General features: G+C 46.5%; 1 protein-coding gene across 1 annotated transcript; it reads right to left on the minus strand.

Annotated features, from left to right (window-relative positions):
* Window positions 1-1698: 1698 nt before the first annotated feature.
* DENR (density regulated re-initiation and release factor) lies at window positions 1699-13624 on the minus strand. Its single transcript, XM_073313666.1, has 8 exons — window positions 13452-13624; window positions 9685-9799; window positions 7166-7185; window positions 6281-6365; window positions 5339-5422; window positions 4092-4208; window positions 2767-2906; window positions 1699-1992 (listed from the first exon to the last, which is right to left on the minus strand). Exons 2-8 carry the CDS (start codon window positions 9788-9790, stop codon window positions 1948-1950), a joined length of 597 nt encoding a protein of 198 aa, XP_073169767.1. The 5' UTR covers window positions 9791-9799; window positions 13452-13624; the 3' UTR covers window positions 1699-1947.
* Window positions 13625-14922: the final 1298 nt, after the last annotated feature.

Here is a 14922-nt window from a genome sequence, read left to right on the forward strand (position 1 = left end):
GTTACACAAGTGTAAGTGCATCAAACTGATTTCCACTTGGATCATCTAAAAAGGGGGGAAGGGGGAAGGGTCAAGTGAGAATACAGTTTTACTAGGCTGTCAATTAATTGCAGTTAACTCATGATCACACTTAATAGAATACCAATTGAAATTTATTAAATATTTTTGGATTTTTTTCTACATTTTCAAATATATTGATTTCAATTACAACACAGAATAGAGAGTGTACTCTGCTTACTTATGTTATTACAAATATTTGCACTGTAAAAACAGTATTTTTCAGTTCACCTCATACAAGTACTGTAGTGCAATCTTTACCATTAAAGTACAATTTACAAATGTAGATTTTTTTGGTTACATAACTGCACTCAAAAACAAAACAATGCAAAACTTTAGACCCTACAAATCCACTCAGTCCTACTTCTTGTTCAGCCAATCATGAAGACAAACTTGTTTGTCTATATTTACAGGAGGTAATGCTGCCCACTTATTTACAATTTACAGAAAGTGAAAACAGGCGTTCATATGGGACTTTTGTAACCGGCGTCACAAGGTATTTACATGCCACATGTGCTAGAGAGTGTCATATACCCTTTTATGCTTCAACCACTATTCCAGAGGACATGCTTCATGCTGAGGACACTTGTTAAAAAAAAAATAACGCGTTAATTTTGTGACTGAACTCCATGGGGGAGAATTGTATGTCTACAGCTCTATTTTACCTGCATTTTGCCATATATTTCATGTTATAGTAGTCTCAGGTGACGACTTAGGACTTGTTCATTTTAAGAACACTTTCACTGCAGTTTTGACAAAACACAAAGAAGGTACCAATGTGAGATTTCCAAAGATAGCTACAGCTCTTGACCCAAGGTCTAAGAATCTGAAGTGCCTTCCCAAATCTGAGAGGGATGAGTTGTGGAGCATGCTTTCAGAAGTCTAAAAAGAGCAACACTCCAATGCGGAAACTACAGACCCCAAACCACCAAAAAGGAAAATCAACCTTCTGCTGGTGGCATCTGACTCAGATGATTAAAATGAACATGTGTTGGTCTGTTCTGCTTTGGATTGTTATCAAGCAGAACCAGTCATCAGCATGGATGCATGTCCTCTAGAATGGTGGTTGAAGCATGAAGGGACATATGACTCTTTAGCACATCTGGCATGTAAATATCTTGCGACACCAGTTACAGTGCCATGAGAACACCTGTTCTCACTTTCAGGTGATATTGTGAACAAGAAGCAGGCAGCATTATCTCCTGCAAATGTAAACAAACTTGCTTGTTTGTCTGAGTGATTGGACTTGTAGGCTCTAAAGTTTTAAATATTTTTGAATGCAGGTTTTTTTTGTACATAATTCTACATTTGTAAGTTCAACTTTCATGATAAAGAGACAGTACTTGTATTAGGTGAACTGAAAAATATTATTTCTTTTGTTTTTTACAGTGCAAGTATTTGTAATAAAAATATAAAGTGAGCACTGTACACTTTGTATTCCGAGTTGTAATTGAAATCAATATTTGAAAATGTAGAGAACATCCAAAAATATTTAAATACATGGTATTCTATTATTGTTTTAACAGTGCAATTAATCGCGATTAATTTTTTTAATCGCTTGACAGCCCTAATTTTTACTGAATCAGGTCTTAAAACTCTTTAAATTCTGTTACAAAAATAAAAACAGCTGTAAAGAGACAATAACCTCGGTAAGTGAGGAACAACTTTATTTAATTAAATCCCTACCTTCATGCATGAGCATGATAGAACCCCCAGTTGAACTTTGGCAAAAAAGTCACAACAAAAACAAACCAAGCAGCCTATATAGAATGGTGATAATGCCATGGGTAAGGACACCCTACAGTTTACTGCAGAGTAAATGCATTTAGAAGCCTGGCTTTGGCTCTGTCAATTATAACCATGTATTTAAATAAAGGCAGTCTTTCAAAATCACTTCTTCACTTCTCCAAGATCTTCAATGCTGTCATCATCCACCTACAACAAACAGATATTACTTTAAGTGGGCGGAAAAAAGTGTGCATTCCTCACTATGCCCTGCTGTGCTAGGTTCTTTACAGAAAGTCACTCTCTGACGAGCTTCCCATTTAAGGCTCTCACCCTGTGATGAATTTTACGTGAATGGATCTCTGGGTCCATAGAGCCCCACTGAAATCAACAAGGCCAGTCACAGAATCCATTGCATAATGGGCACCAACAAATGGTCAATATACAATGGCAGGAGAGAGAGACAGATACAAGCCAATAAAAATGTCTGGTTATAATTACATCAATAGAACTCAAACCACTTCTGAACCATCTGAATCTCAGTCCAACTACTTAAACATTAACTAATTTCTCATAGGTAGCAACAGACATATGGTTGAGAAGGAACTTGATTTGTTGGGGAAACATTCCACATACAAGGAACAGAGTGGAAGAAGTCATGGAGATGTTTATATCTATTGAGATATTTGTGTCTTTCATCACTGTAGTATCCAAGCACCTAGCAGCAGATTATGTAATTTTTTGGAAGATAAACGGATATTTGGGTGTCAGGTTCTTATGAAGGATTAGGTACTGTTTAGGAGTGGACATATCAAGGTAGACCACTGCCCCTCTTAGTTTGGCATCTTACATTTCTACTTGTGTCCAGGATGGAAATGAAAAACTAAAACAATTTTCAGAATCATATCAGAAGAGCATGGGCTACAGCCTTATGACTTAACTAGTAATTTCATGACTGACGTGATAAAAATCAGTCACATTTACCTCAGGCCACTTCTCCTGGATTACATCAATAATGTCATCTGTAAAGTCCCCCTGAATTATGATTTCATCTTCTCCTGTTACTGAGGCACCGCAAGAGAATTTCTGAGCAAAAAACCTTTGTGCTTCCTTCAGATCAATTTCTGTTTACATAGAAGAAATTTATAGAATTAAAGACAGTATCATAAGGTCTTCTCTAGCTTAAACATACAAAATTTAAACCTGGATTTAATTAGGAAGATATCAGTAGCAACTAGTTTCATCATAGTTAAGGTTGTGCCAAGGTTTCTAGTTAAAGCAGATCTGTAAGTGTGTAACATTTCAGGACCATTTATTCTCTGAATTTGGCATAACTTTTCAGAGGACATTTTAATTTTCTCTAATATTTCTTCTCTGAGTGGTCGCTACAAGTTCCCACTCTTGGGATGAAGCAATGCTGCATGGTTGGGGCATCCCAAAAGTGGGACTGTGCAGAACTCATCTCAAATAACTCTGGTTAGAGATGAAAAAAAATTGCTTGAAGTTGATTTTTAAGGAGAGAGGGGTCTGGAGAAGCAGAGACAGGAGCACAGAAATAGCAGGACAGTAGAGTGAAATCAGAAGCAGGAAGAGAAAGTGACTCAAAAGAAGTTTAACAAATTTATTTGGGCATAAGCTTTTGTGGGCTACCATAGCGGTCCCACTGACTTGAAGGTATAAATTGTCCCCAAATCTGAAATAGTTGTGGGTGAGGACAAAGTCAAAGTTCAGTTCACCTACATGAACTACAGAACTGGAATTAATTTGCAAACTGGACACCATCAAATTAGGCCTGACTAAAGACTGGGAGTGGATGAGTCATTGCAAAACCTAATTTTACCATACTAATTTCCCCCTACTGTTACTCACACCTTCTTGTCAACTGTTTGAAATGGGCCACCCTCATTACCACTACAAAAGTGATTTTTCCTCCCTTGGTATTCTACTGTTAATTGAATTGTCTCATTAGACTGACCCCCCACCTGGTAAGGCAACTCCCATCTTTTCATGTACTATGTATAAATATATCTGCTACTGTATTTTCTACTCCATGCATCTGATGAAGTGGGTTCTAGCCCACGAAAGCTTATGCCCAAACAAAATGTGTTAGTCTCTAAGGTGCCACAAGGACTCCTCATTGTTTTTGCTGAAACAGACTAACACGGCTACCACTCTGAAACCTGTCAAAAGAAGTTTGTTGCTGAAACTTTTCCTGCTAATATGAACCAACAAAAATGTTGAGTTAATATAACTCAATGGTCAAAAGCAAATGCAGTTAGACTAATGAAGTGTTCATTTGGCAAACTCACCAAAAGTTGCAAGGCCACACACTCTTGTGACATATTTCTTCTTTGCTCTAGGAATTTTAGCTATTGTAACTTTCTGTGGTACAGTCTTCTTCTTCTGTTTTATCTGACCCCTTCCACCTTTGAGATAGGACAAAATTAAATCAGTATCTAAGTAATCATTTCATATACTGCGCTTGCACGTTAGAAAAACAACCTGAAATATGCAAAAAAATTTTCACTTAGTAATTTTGAAAAAGTTGCTTATCACCCTTACCTCCATTTGTAAAGCTATACATTCCCATACAACACTTAAATTATAATAAACATTACATATGTTGCCTAATATGTTATATCAATATAGCTACAACATTGCAGCGTTGTTGTAGCTATATTGATAATATAGCATCTCTCACAGTTGTCTTAATCATGCCATAAAGTTACAATATTACAAGAACCATTAATACACGGTCAGCTAAGGGTGAAACATTAATTTTTATTTCTTATTCCTACTTATAACAGTATTGACCAAAGGACATTAAGTCTGAGAAGGATTAAAACATTACAGATGCAGGAAACCGGACTTCAGTACTCAGTGTTAAAATAGTTTTGTGTACTATATACACACACACCTAGCCAATCAGAGAGAGTTAATTCCTGTATTAAAATGCAGCATTTACAGCAAACCTTTAATAGTTATAAGCAGGTAACATTTTCACTATCCTAGTACTCACAGTGGATTTAGTCAACCCTGCAGTCTAATACATGACTACAAATTTTCCTGGTTTTTCAGCTTTACTGAAGCCCTTTTATCTCACGCAGACACACGGAGCCTTTAGACCAAGTTATTTGGGCCAGAGGCCGTCAGCCATGTACATCTTTGTACAGCACCCAGCACAAGGGAGCCCCAGTGTTGACTGGGCCCTTTGGATGACGTAGCAATGATCTGAATGACCAGGAAATACAATTTGCATCTTTTATATGCATTTGGTATCGTTACTACCTTGACTCTTGCCAGGCTGCCTGACATTCTCAGCACTGTGCACCATATATCTGCACCAATTTGCAGGAATATTCACATACAGGATTTGTTCTGTGCACCATTACCTCAAAAGCTAATAAATTAGTTTTATAAAATGATCCAAGAGGTTGAGAAGTTGTGCTAGAGTGCACTGTCCCAAAGTAGACAAAGATTCTACAAACTGCATATGTAAGACAGGTTCTAAGTTTATGGGCTAGATTAATACCACAATCAGCTATTTAGACCTTGCCTCTCTTTTGCTTTTTCTTCTCCTCCTCTTCTCCTGCTGTTCCTTGACCTTCTCCAAATCCAGTCTCCTGTTTTGGTGAATTTTCTTATTACATAAAAAAAATAAAAGTTTAATAAGTAGGACTCCCACATATTGCATCTGCAAAGTGATTCTCAGGCTTAGTAAGATGTTACTTTAATGCGTATTCTATCAATGCAGTATCCGATCTGCAGACATTTGTTTTGTGCATGGCATTATATCACCACATTTGCACAAATAAGACATCAAACATTAAGAAACCTTAGCCTCAGGCTACATTCTTTCCAAAGTAGCCTCTCCATATAATAGTTTTTAGGAGAGAGATTAGTATCAACATTGTCATTAGTGTTCCACTCTAAACATTTATTTTCACCAGTAATACTTCTTGTTTAGAATCCCAATAGATAGCATTTATTACTTTTCCACCTATGGGTAGTTTAACATTGAACTCACTCACCAGTCAAGTTAATAGCAATTCTAGATGTAATCTTAACTGAACAGATGACTGGATACAATAGGAAATTTCCGTGTAGCCCTGGGAGGAAGCTGTATGTGTCATGTTAAACATTATTTGACAGAATATAGCGTATTCTCACATGTTGTCAAGCTTTTTATTCTTTTACAGCACCCAAAAGTATACAAGGCCTTCACAGAAGCTGTAAAACATCATACCACCTCCCTTAAGCAGCTTAATCTAAATTTTAGACTTGACATGACCAGAGAAGGGAGATGAATAGTAGGGTGGTAAAGATTATTACAGTACAATTACATGGATCAGAGAATGGACAGAAGTAGAATGTTCAATTTCAGCAGTGTACCATAATATATAATTCTCACAGGATGTAGGGTTTTGTTTACACATGCAACCCTCTGTCTTTAGGTCACAAGCCCTGATTAACTGGAAAAATACAGAAAGATTCTTACCTACAGTAAGTTTTGCAAATTCATTTGGAAAATTCTTCTCTAACCATTGTCTGCATTTAGCCACATCAGGCATGTATTCACAGTACTAGTGGGGAAAGGCCACATATAAATTATCTGAGAAATTACAAAATATACCACTAATACACAGTGAGAATCTGATTAACAGGCAAATTAGCAGCAAGATAAAATGCAAGCTGTTTCTTCATTTTGCTTGGGGACATGCACTTCAGTTGATTTGTTAACTGGCAGTAAAGTTTTAGGTCTGGATTATGGAGTGAAATGGAGCTGGTGTATAAGCAGGATTTATGGAGTAGTTTGGATGGGGTGCAGGAAAAAAAGCAGAAGCAAGTAACATAGGATCATGGGGGGAGGGATAGCTCAGTGGTTTGAGCATTGGCCTGCTAAACCCAGGGTTGTGAGTTCAATCCTTGAGGGGGCCATTTAGGGATCTGGGGCAAAAATTGGGGATTGGTCCTGCTTTGAGCACAGGGTTGGACTAGATGACCTCCTGAGGTTCCTTCCAACCCCGATATTCTATGATCAGACTAATTGATTAGTGACTGTGCTCTGCACCACCTTACAGGAGACATGTTCAATTCTTCAGACCAACAGGGGCTGGGCAAGACAAACTATGAAGACTGTCGTTTGCTACCCAGGAGGCTGGAGGAAAGTCGTCCTGTATAGCTCAATGGTGTCTCCTAGATCAACACTGACTGGTTCCAAGGGAGCTCTGCACATTCTTCTTCAGCCAGATAGTGGCTGCAGCATAGAACTTTAAAGGTTGAAGTATAGCAAGCAGAGAAGGGCAGCAAAAATCCCCATAGTTGGTACATGGAGGACCAGGTTGGAGGAGGGAGAATAAATCCAAATGTGAAATGAACTCACCTCTGTTGGCAATGAACAGACTGGGGAAGGAAAAGAAGGAGATTATTAAGAAATTTAAATTCTTCACCCATTAATATTTCATATCAAGAACAATCTGTCATTTTAATCTTTGGGTGACTTTTTATGCCATTAAGTTGACATCCATTAACCACATTGCTCTGTTAGCAACTCAGCACCCAGCCCTGAGTTCTGAAAAAGTACCAAAATGTTGTACCTCTCTGCTAAATCATATCCTAAAAACAAGAGAAAGTATACTCTGTCTTATCAACTCTCCAAAATATTCTCACTATTGTTTTTCCCTATCCATTACATTCTAGTGGTTACCTTTCTTTACTACTGGATCATGCTGCCTACCTATAGTCCTAGTACTGGACATGCAGAAACAACAAAATGAAGATGCCACTGTGAATACACAATCTATATTCTATAATTCTGCATCTATTTTACACTAAGGCAATGCATTTGTCTGAGCCTGAATGCCCTAAATTCAAACTTCAGGAAAGGCAGACCACAATGCATTGTAGAGACCAAACCTGCCCTAGCAAGAGGGATGGACAAAGTGATCCAGTGGGTGTTTGCCCCTTGAGCCCATCATAATACACAGCTTTCAAGAATACACACCATGCATTTTCTTCATATGCACTCTTAATACTAATAAGTAATAACGTCGGTGTCTGCATAATACAGAATCAAGAATTGCGAGGTTGGATCTCTTGGAGCTACTGCAGTCGAACAGTTGGTGTCTCAACTACAATTTTTAATAGCCTTTAATATCTGATACTTTACATATAAAATCCTATAGCTATATTATGAGGCTGTAACATAAAAAGATAAAAGCCAGGAAGTTTGCACGTGAGGACAAAAAACTTGCTTAACTGAAGAGTGCACAGAGTGACCACAACTTTGAATCTTCTCACTTGCTTAGCAATAAGAATGCCACTCTAGCATGAAGCAACCTAGTATTGCAATTCTGGCCCTCCTGAGCTGTGCCAAGCTAGGAAGTGATTCTGTGAGGTACTCCAAGAGGAGTGAAAACTAAGAAGTCCAACACATTTTGATTTGTGACTAAAGTCCAGATTTAGACATCATTTAGATTTACTTGAAATGGAAACACCTCAACAGGGCTTTTTCCTGTTAAGTCAAACACATCTGTAGTGCTACAGAACTAAATCGTCTTTTAAACCCAAGATCCAGAGGATGAAAGGCCAGTGAAATAACCACCAAGCCCTTGCCGCAAAAAATGATGTTTATTTTGTTGAGGTCAACCAGAGTTTCAGTTTTCTCTTACTAGTCATTTGTTCAGACACTATGCATTAGAATCAAGGCTCAGCATGAGAGTAATTTCTATGCCCAGGGAGAAGAGCGAGCAGAGGGTGCCCAGATCTTTCAGGCAAATACGGAGACACAACTTCTCCTTGAGGCAGATGATATTTGCCACAGGAGATTACTGGATCATCTATTTAATTTTGCTGCCCCAAAGAGAAGCCAATATCCAAGGAGAAGGGTAGAGACCCAAAATATACCTAGCCAACTAGGTTATTTTTTTTAAATTAATTTTAATTTATCTATATTATATATATAGCAGAGTAGCAGCCGTGTTAGTCTGTATCTGCAAAAAGAACAGGAGTACTTGTGGCACCTGAGAGACTAACAAATTTATTTGAGCATGAGCTTTCGTGGGCTAAAGCCCACTTCATCAGATGCATAGAATGGAACATATAGTAAGTAGTATACACATACATACACATACACTATATATAAAAAATAGCTCATCTTAATTAGTCTCTTACTCCACCTTTCCATGTTTTCTGTGTGTGTGTATATATATATATATATATATATATAAATACACACACACACAGAGAAAATATGAAAAGGTGGAGTAAGAGACTAACTAATTAAGATGAGCTAATTATATGTATAAACAAACTCAAAATTATTCAGTTCCTTTTTAAATCTGGCCATAATATTTGACTCTGATCTCATATAACAGTGGATAAAGCAGGCAGACCCAACTGTACAGAGAATTTCCTTCCCTTAGTTCTAGTTTTATTACTAGTATTACAGTAATACCTAGATGCCCCAGTCAGGATCAGAGCTGCTTTGCAATAGGCACTTTACTCTGTACAGAAAAGGTCTCAGCCCAGAAGCGTATACAATCCAAGAGTGATGCCCATTAATTTAAGAGAGCAACTCCTTCTTCTTGAATAGGAAGCCATACCAATTGAGAAGTCCTGTTTAACCCACCACAAATTCAAAGTACCGTCACAAATGCTCTCGGTAAACACCAGGTAACAATACTTTGAATACCAATGCTAGGTTAAGAGTAAACACACATATCTGTAGCATGAAGCATTACAGAGAGGAGACTGCACAGTGCAAAAAGCAGACCCTTCCCCCAGTTCTGCAAGCTGAGACTTATGACTTGGAAGTGGATCTCTCTATCATCACCTGCACTGAGCTATCATCATTTATACAGCACCAGAGGCATCATATGTAAGTGCCTCCTCAGCACTTGCCTCCACAGTAGAGGACCCGGAGGGGATAGTCTGCATCTGACCTGGCGTTGCTCCTTAGGTCTCCTTTGTAGTCAGGGACTGTGGACTCAGCTGTATCCGTTGCCATCTCACAAACCTGCAGGCCACAAGAGGAAAAAACATAAACTACAAATTCTTATTTTAAATTGCTGAAATATAGGAGGATGAAGAGTAAGTCATCTTCCCTAATGTGCCCATTTTAGAGGGCTGCAGAGGCTCAGAGATTAAAGCTCATGTAGCTACAAGGATGGGGGAGGGAGCAATTGGAAAGAGTGGAATGGGACAAGAAACAACATATGGGGACTCGGTGTCATGAGGTTGTGGGTGCACAGAGAATGAAATATAAGGAGGGACATAGATACACAGCATATAAAGGAGGGGTATGGAAGTGAAACATGCAGATTGGGGTGGAGTGAAGTGAGATGTGGGGTGTTGTGCTGTGACAGTTGAGATAATAGTGGGTGCGTTGAGGGGACTATAGGTACATCAAGAGATGGAGTGGTTATAGTCAGCATTAGAGGGATTGGGACAAATGTTGGGGTGCTTGTAGGAAACATGAAGGAATTGAAGGCATATGGGTCAGAGGGGCAGTGAAAAACAATGTGGGGCCTGGGCGCGTTGGTGGAAATGTGGAACATGCCAGGGAGGGTGGAGCAGACATAGGGTGACCCGATATCCTGATTTTATAGGAGCAGTCCCAATATTCGGGGCTTTGTCTTATATAGGCACCTATTACCCCCTACCCTGTCCCAATTTTTCACACTTGCTATCTGGTCACCCTAAGCAAACAGGATGAGCCATACTTGGGAGATCAAACCAATGTGGGGGGGTGAGGAGTGCCAGTAGAGGGAGGATCAGAGAGATCAGGATGCAGAGTACCGAGGGTCAGGTACTGACAGGGCAGAAGCAGGATCAGATCAGATGAAGGTGGGGGTGGAGATGGAGTCGGGGGGGGGAGACCTGGCAGTGGTGGAGAGTGCTAGGGGGAGGGGGAGTGTTAGATAGAACCAGCGTGGGAAGGGGCTGGGGGTGAAGAGCATCTGAAGGGGCAAAGGTGCTGGGGGCTCACAGGAAGTCAGGGTGGAGAGGGATGCTGGAGGGGTGAGAGTCAGGGTGGGGAGGAGGTGCCGGGGGGGTCAGAGGGAGGGAAGCAAGGGATGTCTCAGAGGGAGGGGTGTCGGGGGGGTGTCTGAAGGGAGTGAGGAGTATCTGAAGGGGAGGGGTCAGAGGGAGTGACGGGTGTCTGAAAGGGAGGGGTGCGAGGAGGGGTCAGAGGGAGTGAGAGGTGGTGGGGGAAGGGGAGGGGTGCTGGTGGGGGTGAGGGGTGTCTGAAGGGGAGGGGTCCCAGGAGGAGGTAAGAGGGGTGTCTGAAGGGGAGGGGTCTCGGGAGGAGGTGATCAGAGGCGTCTGAAGGGAAGTGGTGCGGGGGGGGGGGGGTTCACAGGAAGTCAGGGTGAGGAGGGATGCCGGGTGGGTCAGAGGGAGCGAGCGGTGCCTGATGGGGAGGAGTCCGGGTGGTGGGGGGAGGTGTCAGAGGGAGTGAGGGGTGCCTCAGAGGGAGTGAGGGGTGCCTCAGAGGGAGTGAGGGGTGCCTCAGAGGGAGTGAGGGGTGCCTCAGAGGGGTCAGACGGAGTAAGGGGTGCAGAGAGGGGTCAGACGGAGTAAGGGGTGCCGGGAGGGTGAGGGGTGTCTGACGGGGTGAGGGGTGCGGAGAGGGGTCAGACGGAGTAAGGGGTGCCGGGAGGGTGAGGGGTGTCTGACGGGGTGAGGGGTGCGGAGAGGGGTCAGACGGAGTAAGGGGTGCCGGGGAGGTGAGGGGTGTCTGACGGGGTGAGGGGTGCGGAGAGGGGTCAGACGGAGTAAGGGGTGCCGGGGAGGTGAGGGGTGTCTGACGGGGTGAGGGGTGCGGAGAGGGGTCAGACGGAGTAAGGGGTGCCGGGGGGGTGAGGGGTGTCTGACGGGGTGAGGGGTGCGGAGAGGGGTCAGACGGAGTAAGGGGTGCCGGGAGGGTGAGGGGTGTCTGACGGGGTGAGGGGTGCGGAGAGGGGTCAGACGGAGTAAGGGGTGCCGGGGGGGTGAGGGGTGTCTGACGGGGTGAGGGGTGCGGAGAGGGGTCAGACGGAGTAAGGGGTGCCGGGAGGGTGAGGGGTGTCTGACGGGGTGAGGGGTGCGGAGAGGGGTCAGACGGAGTAAGGGGTGCCGGGAGGGTGAGGGGTGTCTGACGGGGTGAGGGGTGCGGAGAGGGGTCAGACGGAGTAAGGGGTGCCGGGGGGGTGAGGGGTGTCTGACGGGGTGAGGGGTGCGGAGAGGGGTCAGACGGAGTAAGGGGTGCCGGGGGGGTGAGGGGTGTCTGACGGGGTGAGGGGTGCGGAGAGGGGTCAGACGGAGTAAGGGGTGCCGGGAGGGTGAGGGGTGTCTGACGGGGTGAGGGGTGCGGAGAGGGGTCAGACGGAGTAAGGGGTGCCGGGAGGGTGAGGGGTGTCTGACGGGGTGAGGGGTGCGGAGAGGGGTCAGACGGAGTAAGGGGTGCCGGGGGGGTGAGGGGTGTCTGACGGGGTGAGGGGTGCGGAGAGGGGTCAGACGGAGTAAGGGGTGCCGGGAGGGTGAGGGGTGTCTGACGGGGTGAGGGGTGCGGAGAGGGGTCAGACGGAGTAAGGGGTGCCGGGGGGGTGAGGGGTGTCTGACGGGGTGAGGGGTGCGGAGAGGGGTCAGACGGAGTAAGGGGTGCCGGGAGGGTGAGGGGTGTCTGACGGGGTGAGGGGTGCGGAGAGGGGTCAGACGGAGTAAGGGGTGCCGGGAGGGTGAGGGGTGTCTGACGGGGTGAGGGGTGCGGAGAGGGGTCAGACGGAGTAAGGGGTGCCGGGGGGGTGAGGGGTGTCTGACGGGGTGAGGGGTGCGGAGAGGGGTCAGACGGAGTAAGGGGTGCCGGGGGGGTGAGGGGTGTCTGACGGGGTGAGGGGTGCGGAGAGGGGTCAGACGGAGTAAGGGGTGCCGGGAGGGTGAGGGGTGTCTGACGGGGTGAGGGGTGCGGAGAGGGGTCAGACGGAGTAATGGGTGCCGGGGGGGTGAGGGGTGTCTGACGGGGTGAGGGGTGCGGAGAGGGGTCAGACGGAGTAAGGGGTGCCGGGGGGGTGAGGGGTGTCTGACGGGGTGAGGGGTGCGGAGAGGGGTCAGACGGAGTAAGGGGTGCCGGGGGGGTGAGGGGTGTCTGACGGGGTGAGGGGTGCGGAGAGGGGTCAGACGGAGTAAGGGGTGCCGGGAGGGTGAGGGGTGTCTGACGGGGTGAGGGGTGCGGAGAGGGGTCAGACGGAGTAATGGGTGCCGGGGGGGTGAGGGGTGTCTGACGGGGTGAGGGGTGCGGAGAGGGGTCAGACGGAGTGAGGGGTGCCGGGAGGGGTCAGACGGAGTGAGGGGTGCCGGGAGGGTGAGGGGTGTCTGACGGGGTGCGGAGAGGGGTCAGACGGAGTAAGGGGTGCCGGGAGGGTGAGGGGTGTCTGACGGGGTGAGGGGTGCGGAGAGGGGTCAGACGGAGTAAGGGGTGCCGGGGGGGTGAGGGGTGTCTGACGGGGTGAGGGGTGCGGAGAGGGGTCAGACGGAGTAAGGGGTGCCGGGGGGGTGAGGGGTGTCTGACGGGGTGAGGGGGGTCAGACGGGGAAGGGTGCCGGATATCGGGCGGGGTAGGAAGGAGTGCGGTGCAGACCGGGGGAAGGGCCCAGCGGGAAGCCCCCGCGCCTCGCAGGGCTCATTACCCGGTTGGCCCCTCACGCCGCAGTCTTGGGGGGAGGGGGCGGCTCCTCCTCCTGCTGCTGCCTCCGACCCCAACAGCACATGCAGCTTCCCGACCAGCACCGCGAGAACGTCCCGGGGCGCCGCCGCCGCTTTATCGCGAGAGCTCGAGGGAGAGGCGCCGCCAAGCTTCGCTCTGTGTGACGTTAAGGAAGGGAGGAGCCTGGTTTTGGAGGGGGCGACGTGGGGGTGAGACGCTCGCCATGGGAAGTTACTGAGCTACTAGGGCCTCCGTAGAGTGAACTTGGGTGGGGGCGGTGTAGGAGGCTAAGGTGCATTCTCTAGGTTCGGCACCTGGAGGGGAGACAATTGTTGATACCAGAGAGAGTCAGCTGGGGGCGCTTCTTTCAGTGCTGGGTCTATTGGCACCGCAAGGCGGGAGAAGGGATGTGTGCTGTGCCCCCCACCTTGGGTAAGAGTGGGATCTAGCACCCTACAGGATCAGCATACCTGTGATCTCTGCACCTTCCTGTTCCCTTGTGAGTGTGGATAACTACAGTCTGACCCACTCAGACTTTTAAAAGTCAAGCAGAGTGTTGCCATAGTAAACAATACACAAAAACTTCTCTCTGGCACGTTATGTCCACAGGTCTCAATACACTTTTTTTGAAGCAGGTAAATTATCGTCATCCTCATTTTACAGAAGGAGGCAGGGGCTGGTGAAGTGACTTTCCCAAAGCCGTTAAAAGTCCCCTTGGCAGTGCTGTCTAGCTAAGGCAAGGCTAGTCCATACCTGTTCTGATTCCACACAGCACCCTGGAAGCGGCCAGCAGCAGGTCCCGCTCCCAGGTGGGGGGCCACTGGAATCAGCGCACAGCCCCTGCCCTGAGCACCAGCTCTGCACTCCCAATGGCCAGTTCCTGGCCAATGGGAGCTGGGGGGCAGTGCCTGCAGGCAAGAGCTGCGGAGAGGAGAGCCGTTTGCGTACCTCTGCCTAGGAGCCAGACCTGCTGGCTGCTGCCAGGGCACAGCCTGGTCCATGGTGCCAGGACAAGCAGAAATCTGCCTTAGCACCCCCGCTGTGCCACTGATTGGGAGCCACCGCAAGTAAGCCTGTGCCCCAGCCCCACACCCCAATCCCCTACCCCAGTCCTGAGACCACCCCAAACCTGGAGTCTCCTCCTGTACCCCCAGTCCAGAGCCCTGACCCCGTCCCGCACCCCAACCCCCTGCCTCAGCCCAGAGCCCGTCCCACACCCCAAGCCCCTCAGCCTCAGCTCTGTTGGGTCGTGGACATCAACAATTTTCTTCAACTGCGTCACCAGACCACTGTACTAAGGTATATCTCTGACTCTCTTTTATAGGAGAGATGTATAGCATGTGCCGGGGTGGGGCGTGGTTAAGGGGCAGAGGTAAGCTTGCTTGGCGTGCTAGATTATTCAGTGAGCTCCCTCCGGTAGCAGTGTGCACGTGAGCTAAAAGGGAGGGTGGTAG

This window comes from Lepidochelys kempii, chromosome 15 (genome assembly GCF_965140265.1).
Source record: "Lepidochelys kempii isolate rLepKem1 chromosome 15, rLepKem1.hap2, whole genome shotgun sequence".
Lineage (NCBI taxonomy): Eukaryota > Metazoa > Chordata > Testudines > Cheloniidae > Lepidochelys > Lepidochelys kempii.

Bases quoted from the DNA above. Each gene is read 5' to 3' on its own strand.
- DENR (XM_073313666.1), bottom strand. From the start codon at position 9,790: ATGGCAACGGATACAGCTGAGTCCACAGTCCCTGACTACAAAGGAGAC. The intron at 6,366-7,165 runs GTGAGTTCATTT...TTTCCCCACTAG, and splicing joins TCTGTTCATTGCCAACAGAG to TACTGTGAATACATGCCTGA. The intron at 4,209-5,338 runs GCAAGGTCTAAA...CCTATCTCAAAG, and splicing joins GAAGAAAAAGCAAAAGAGAG to GTGGAAGGGGTCAGATAAAA.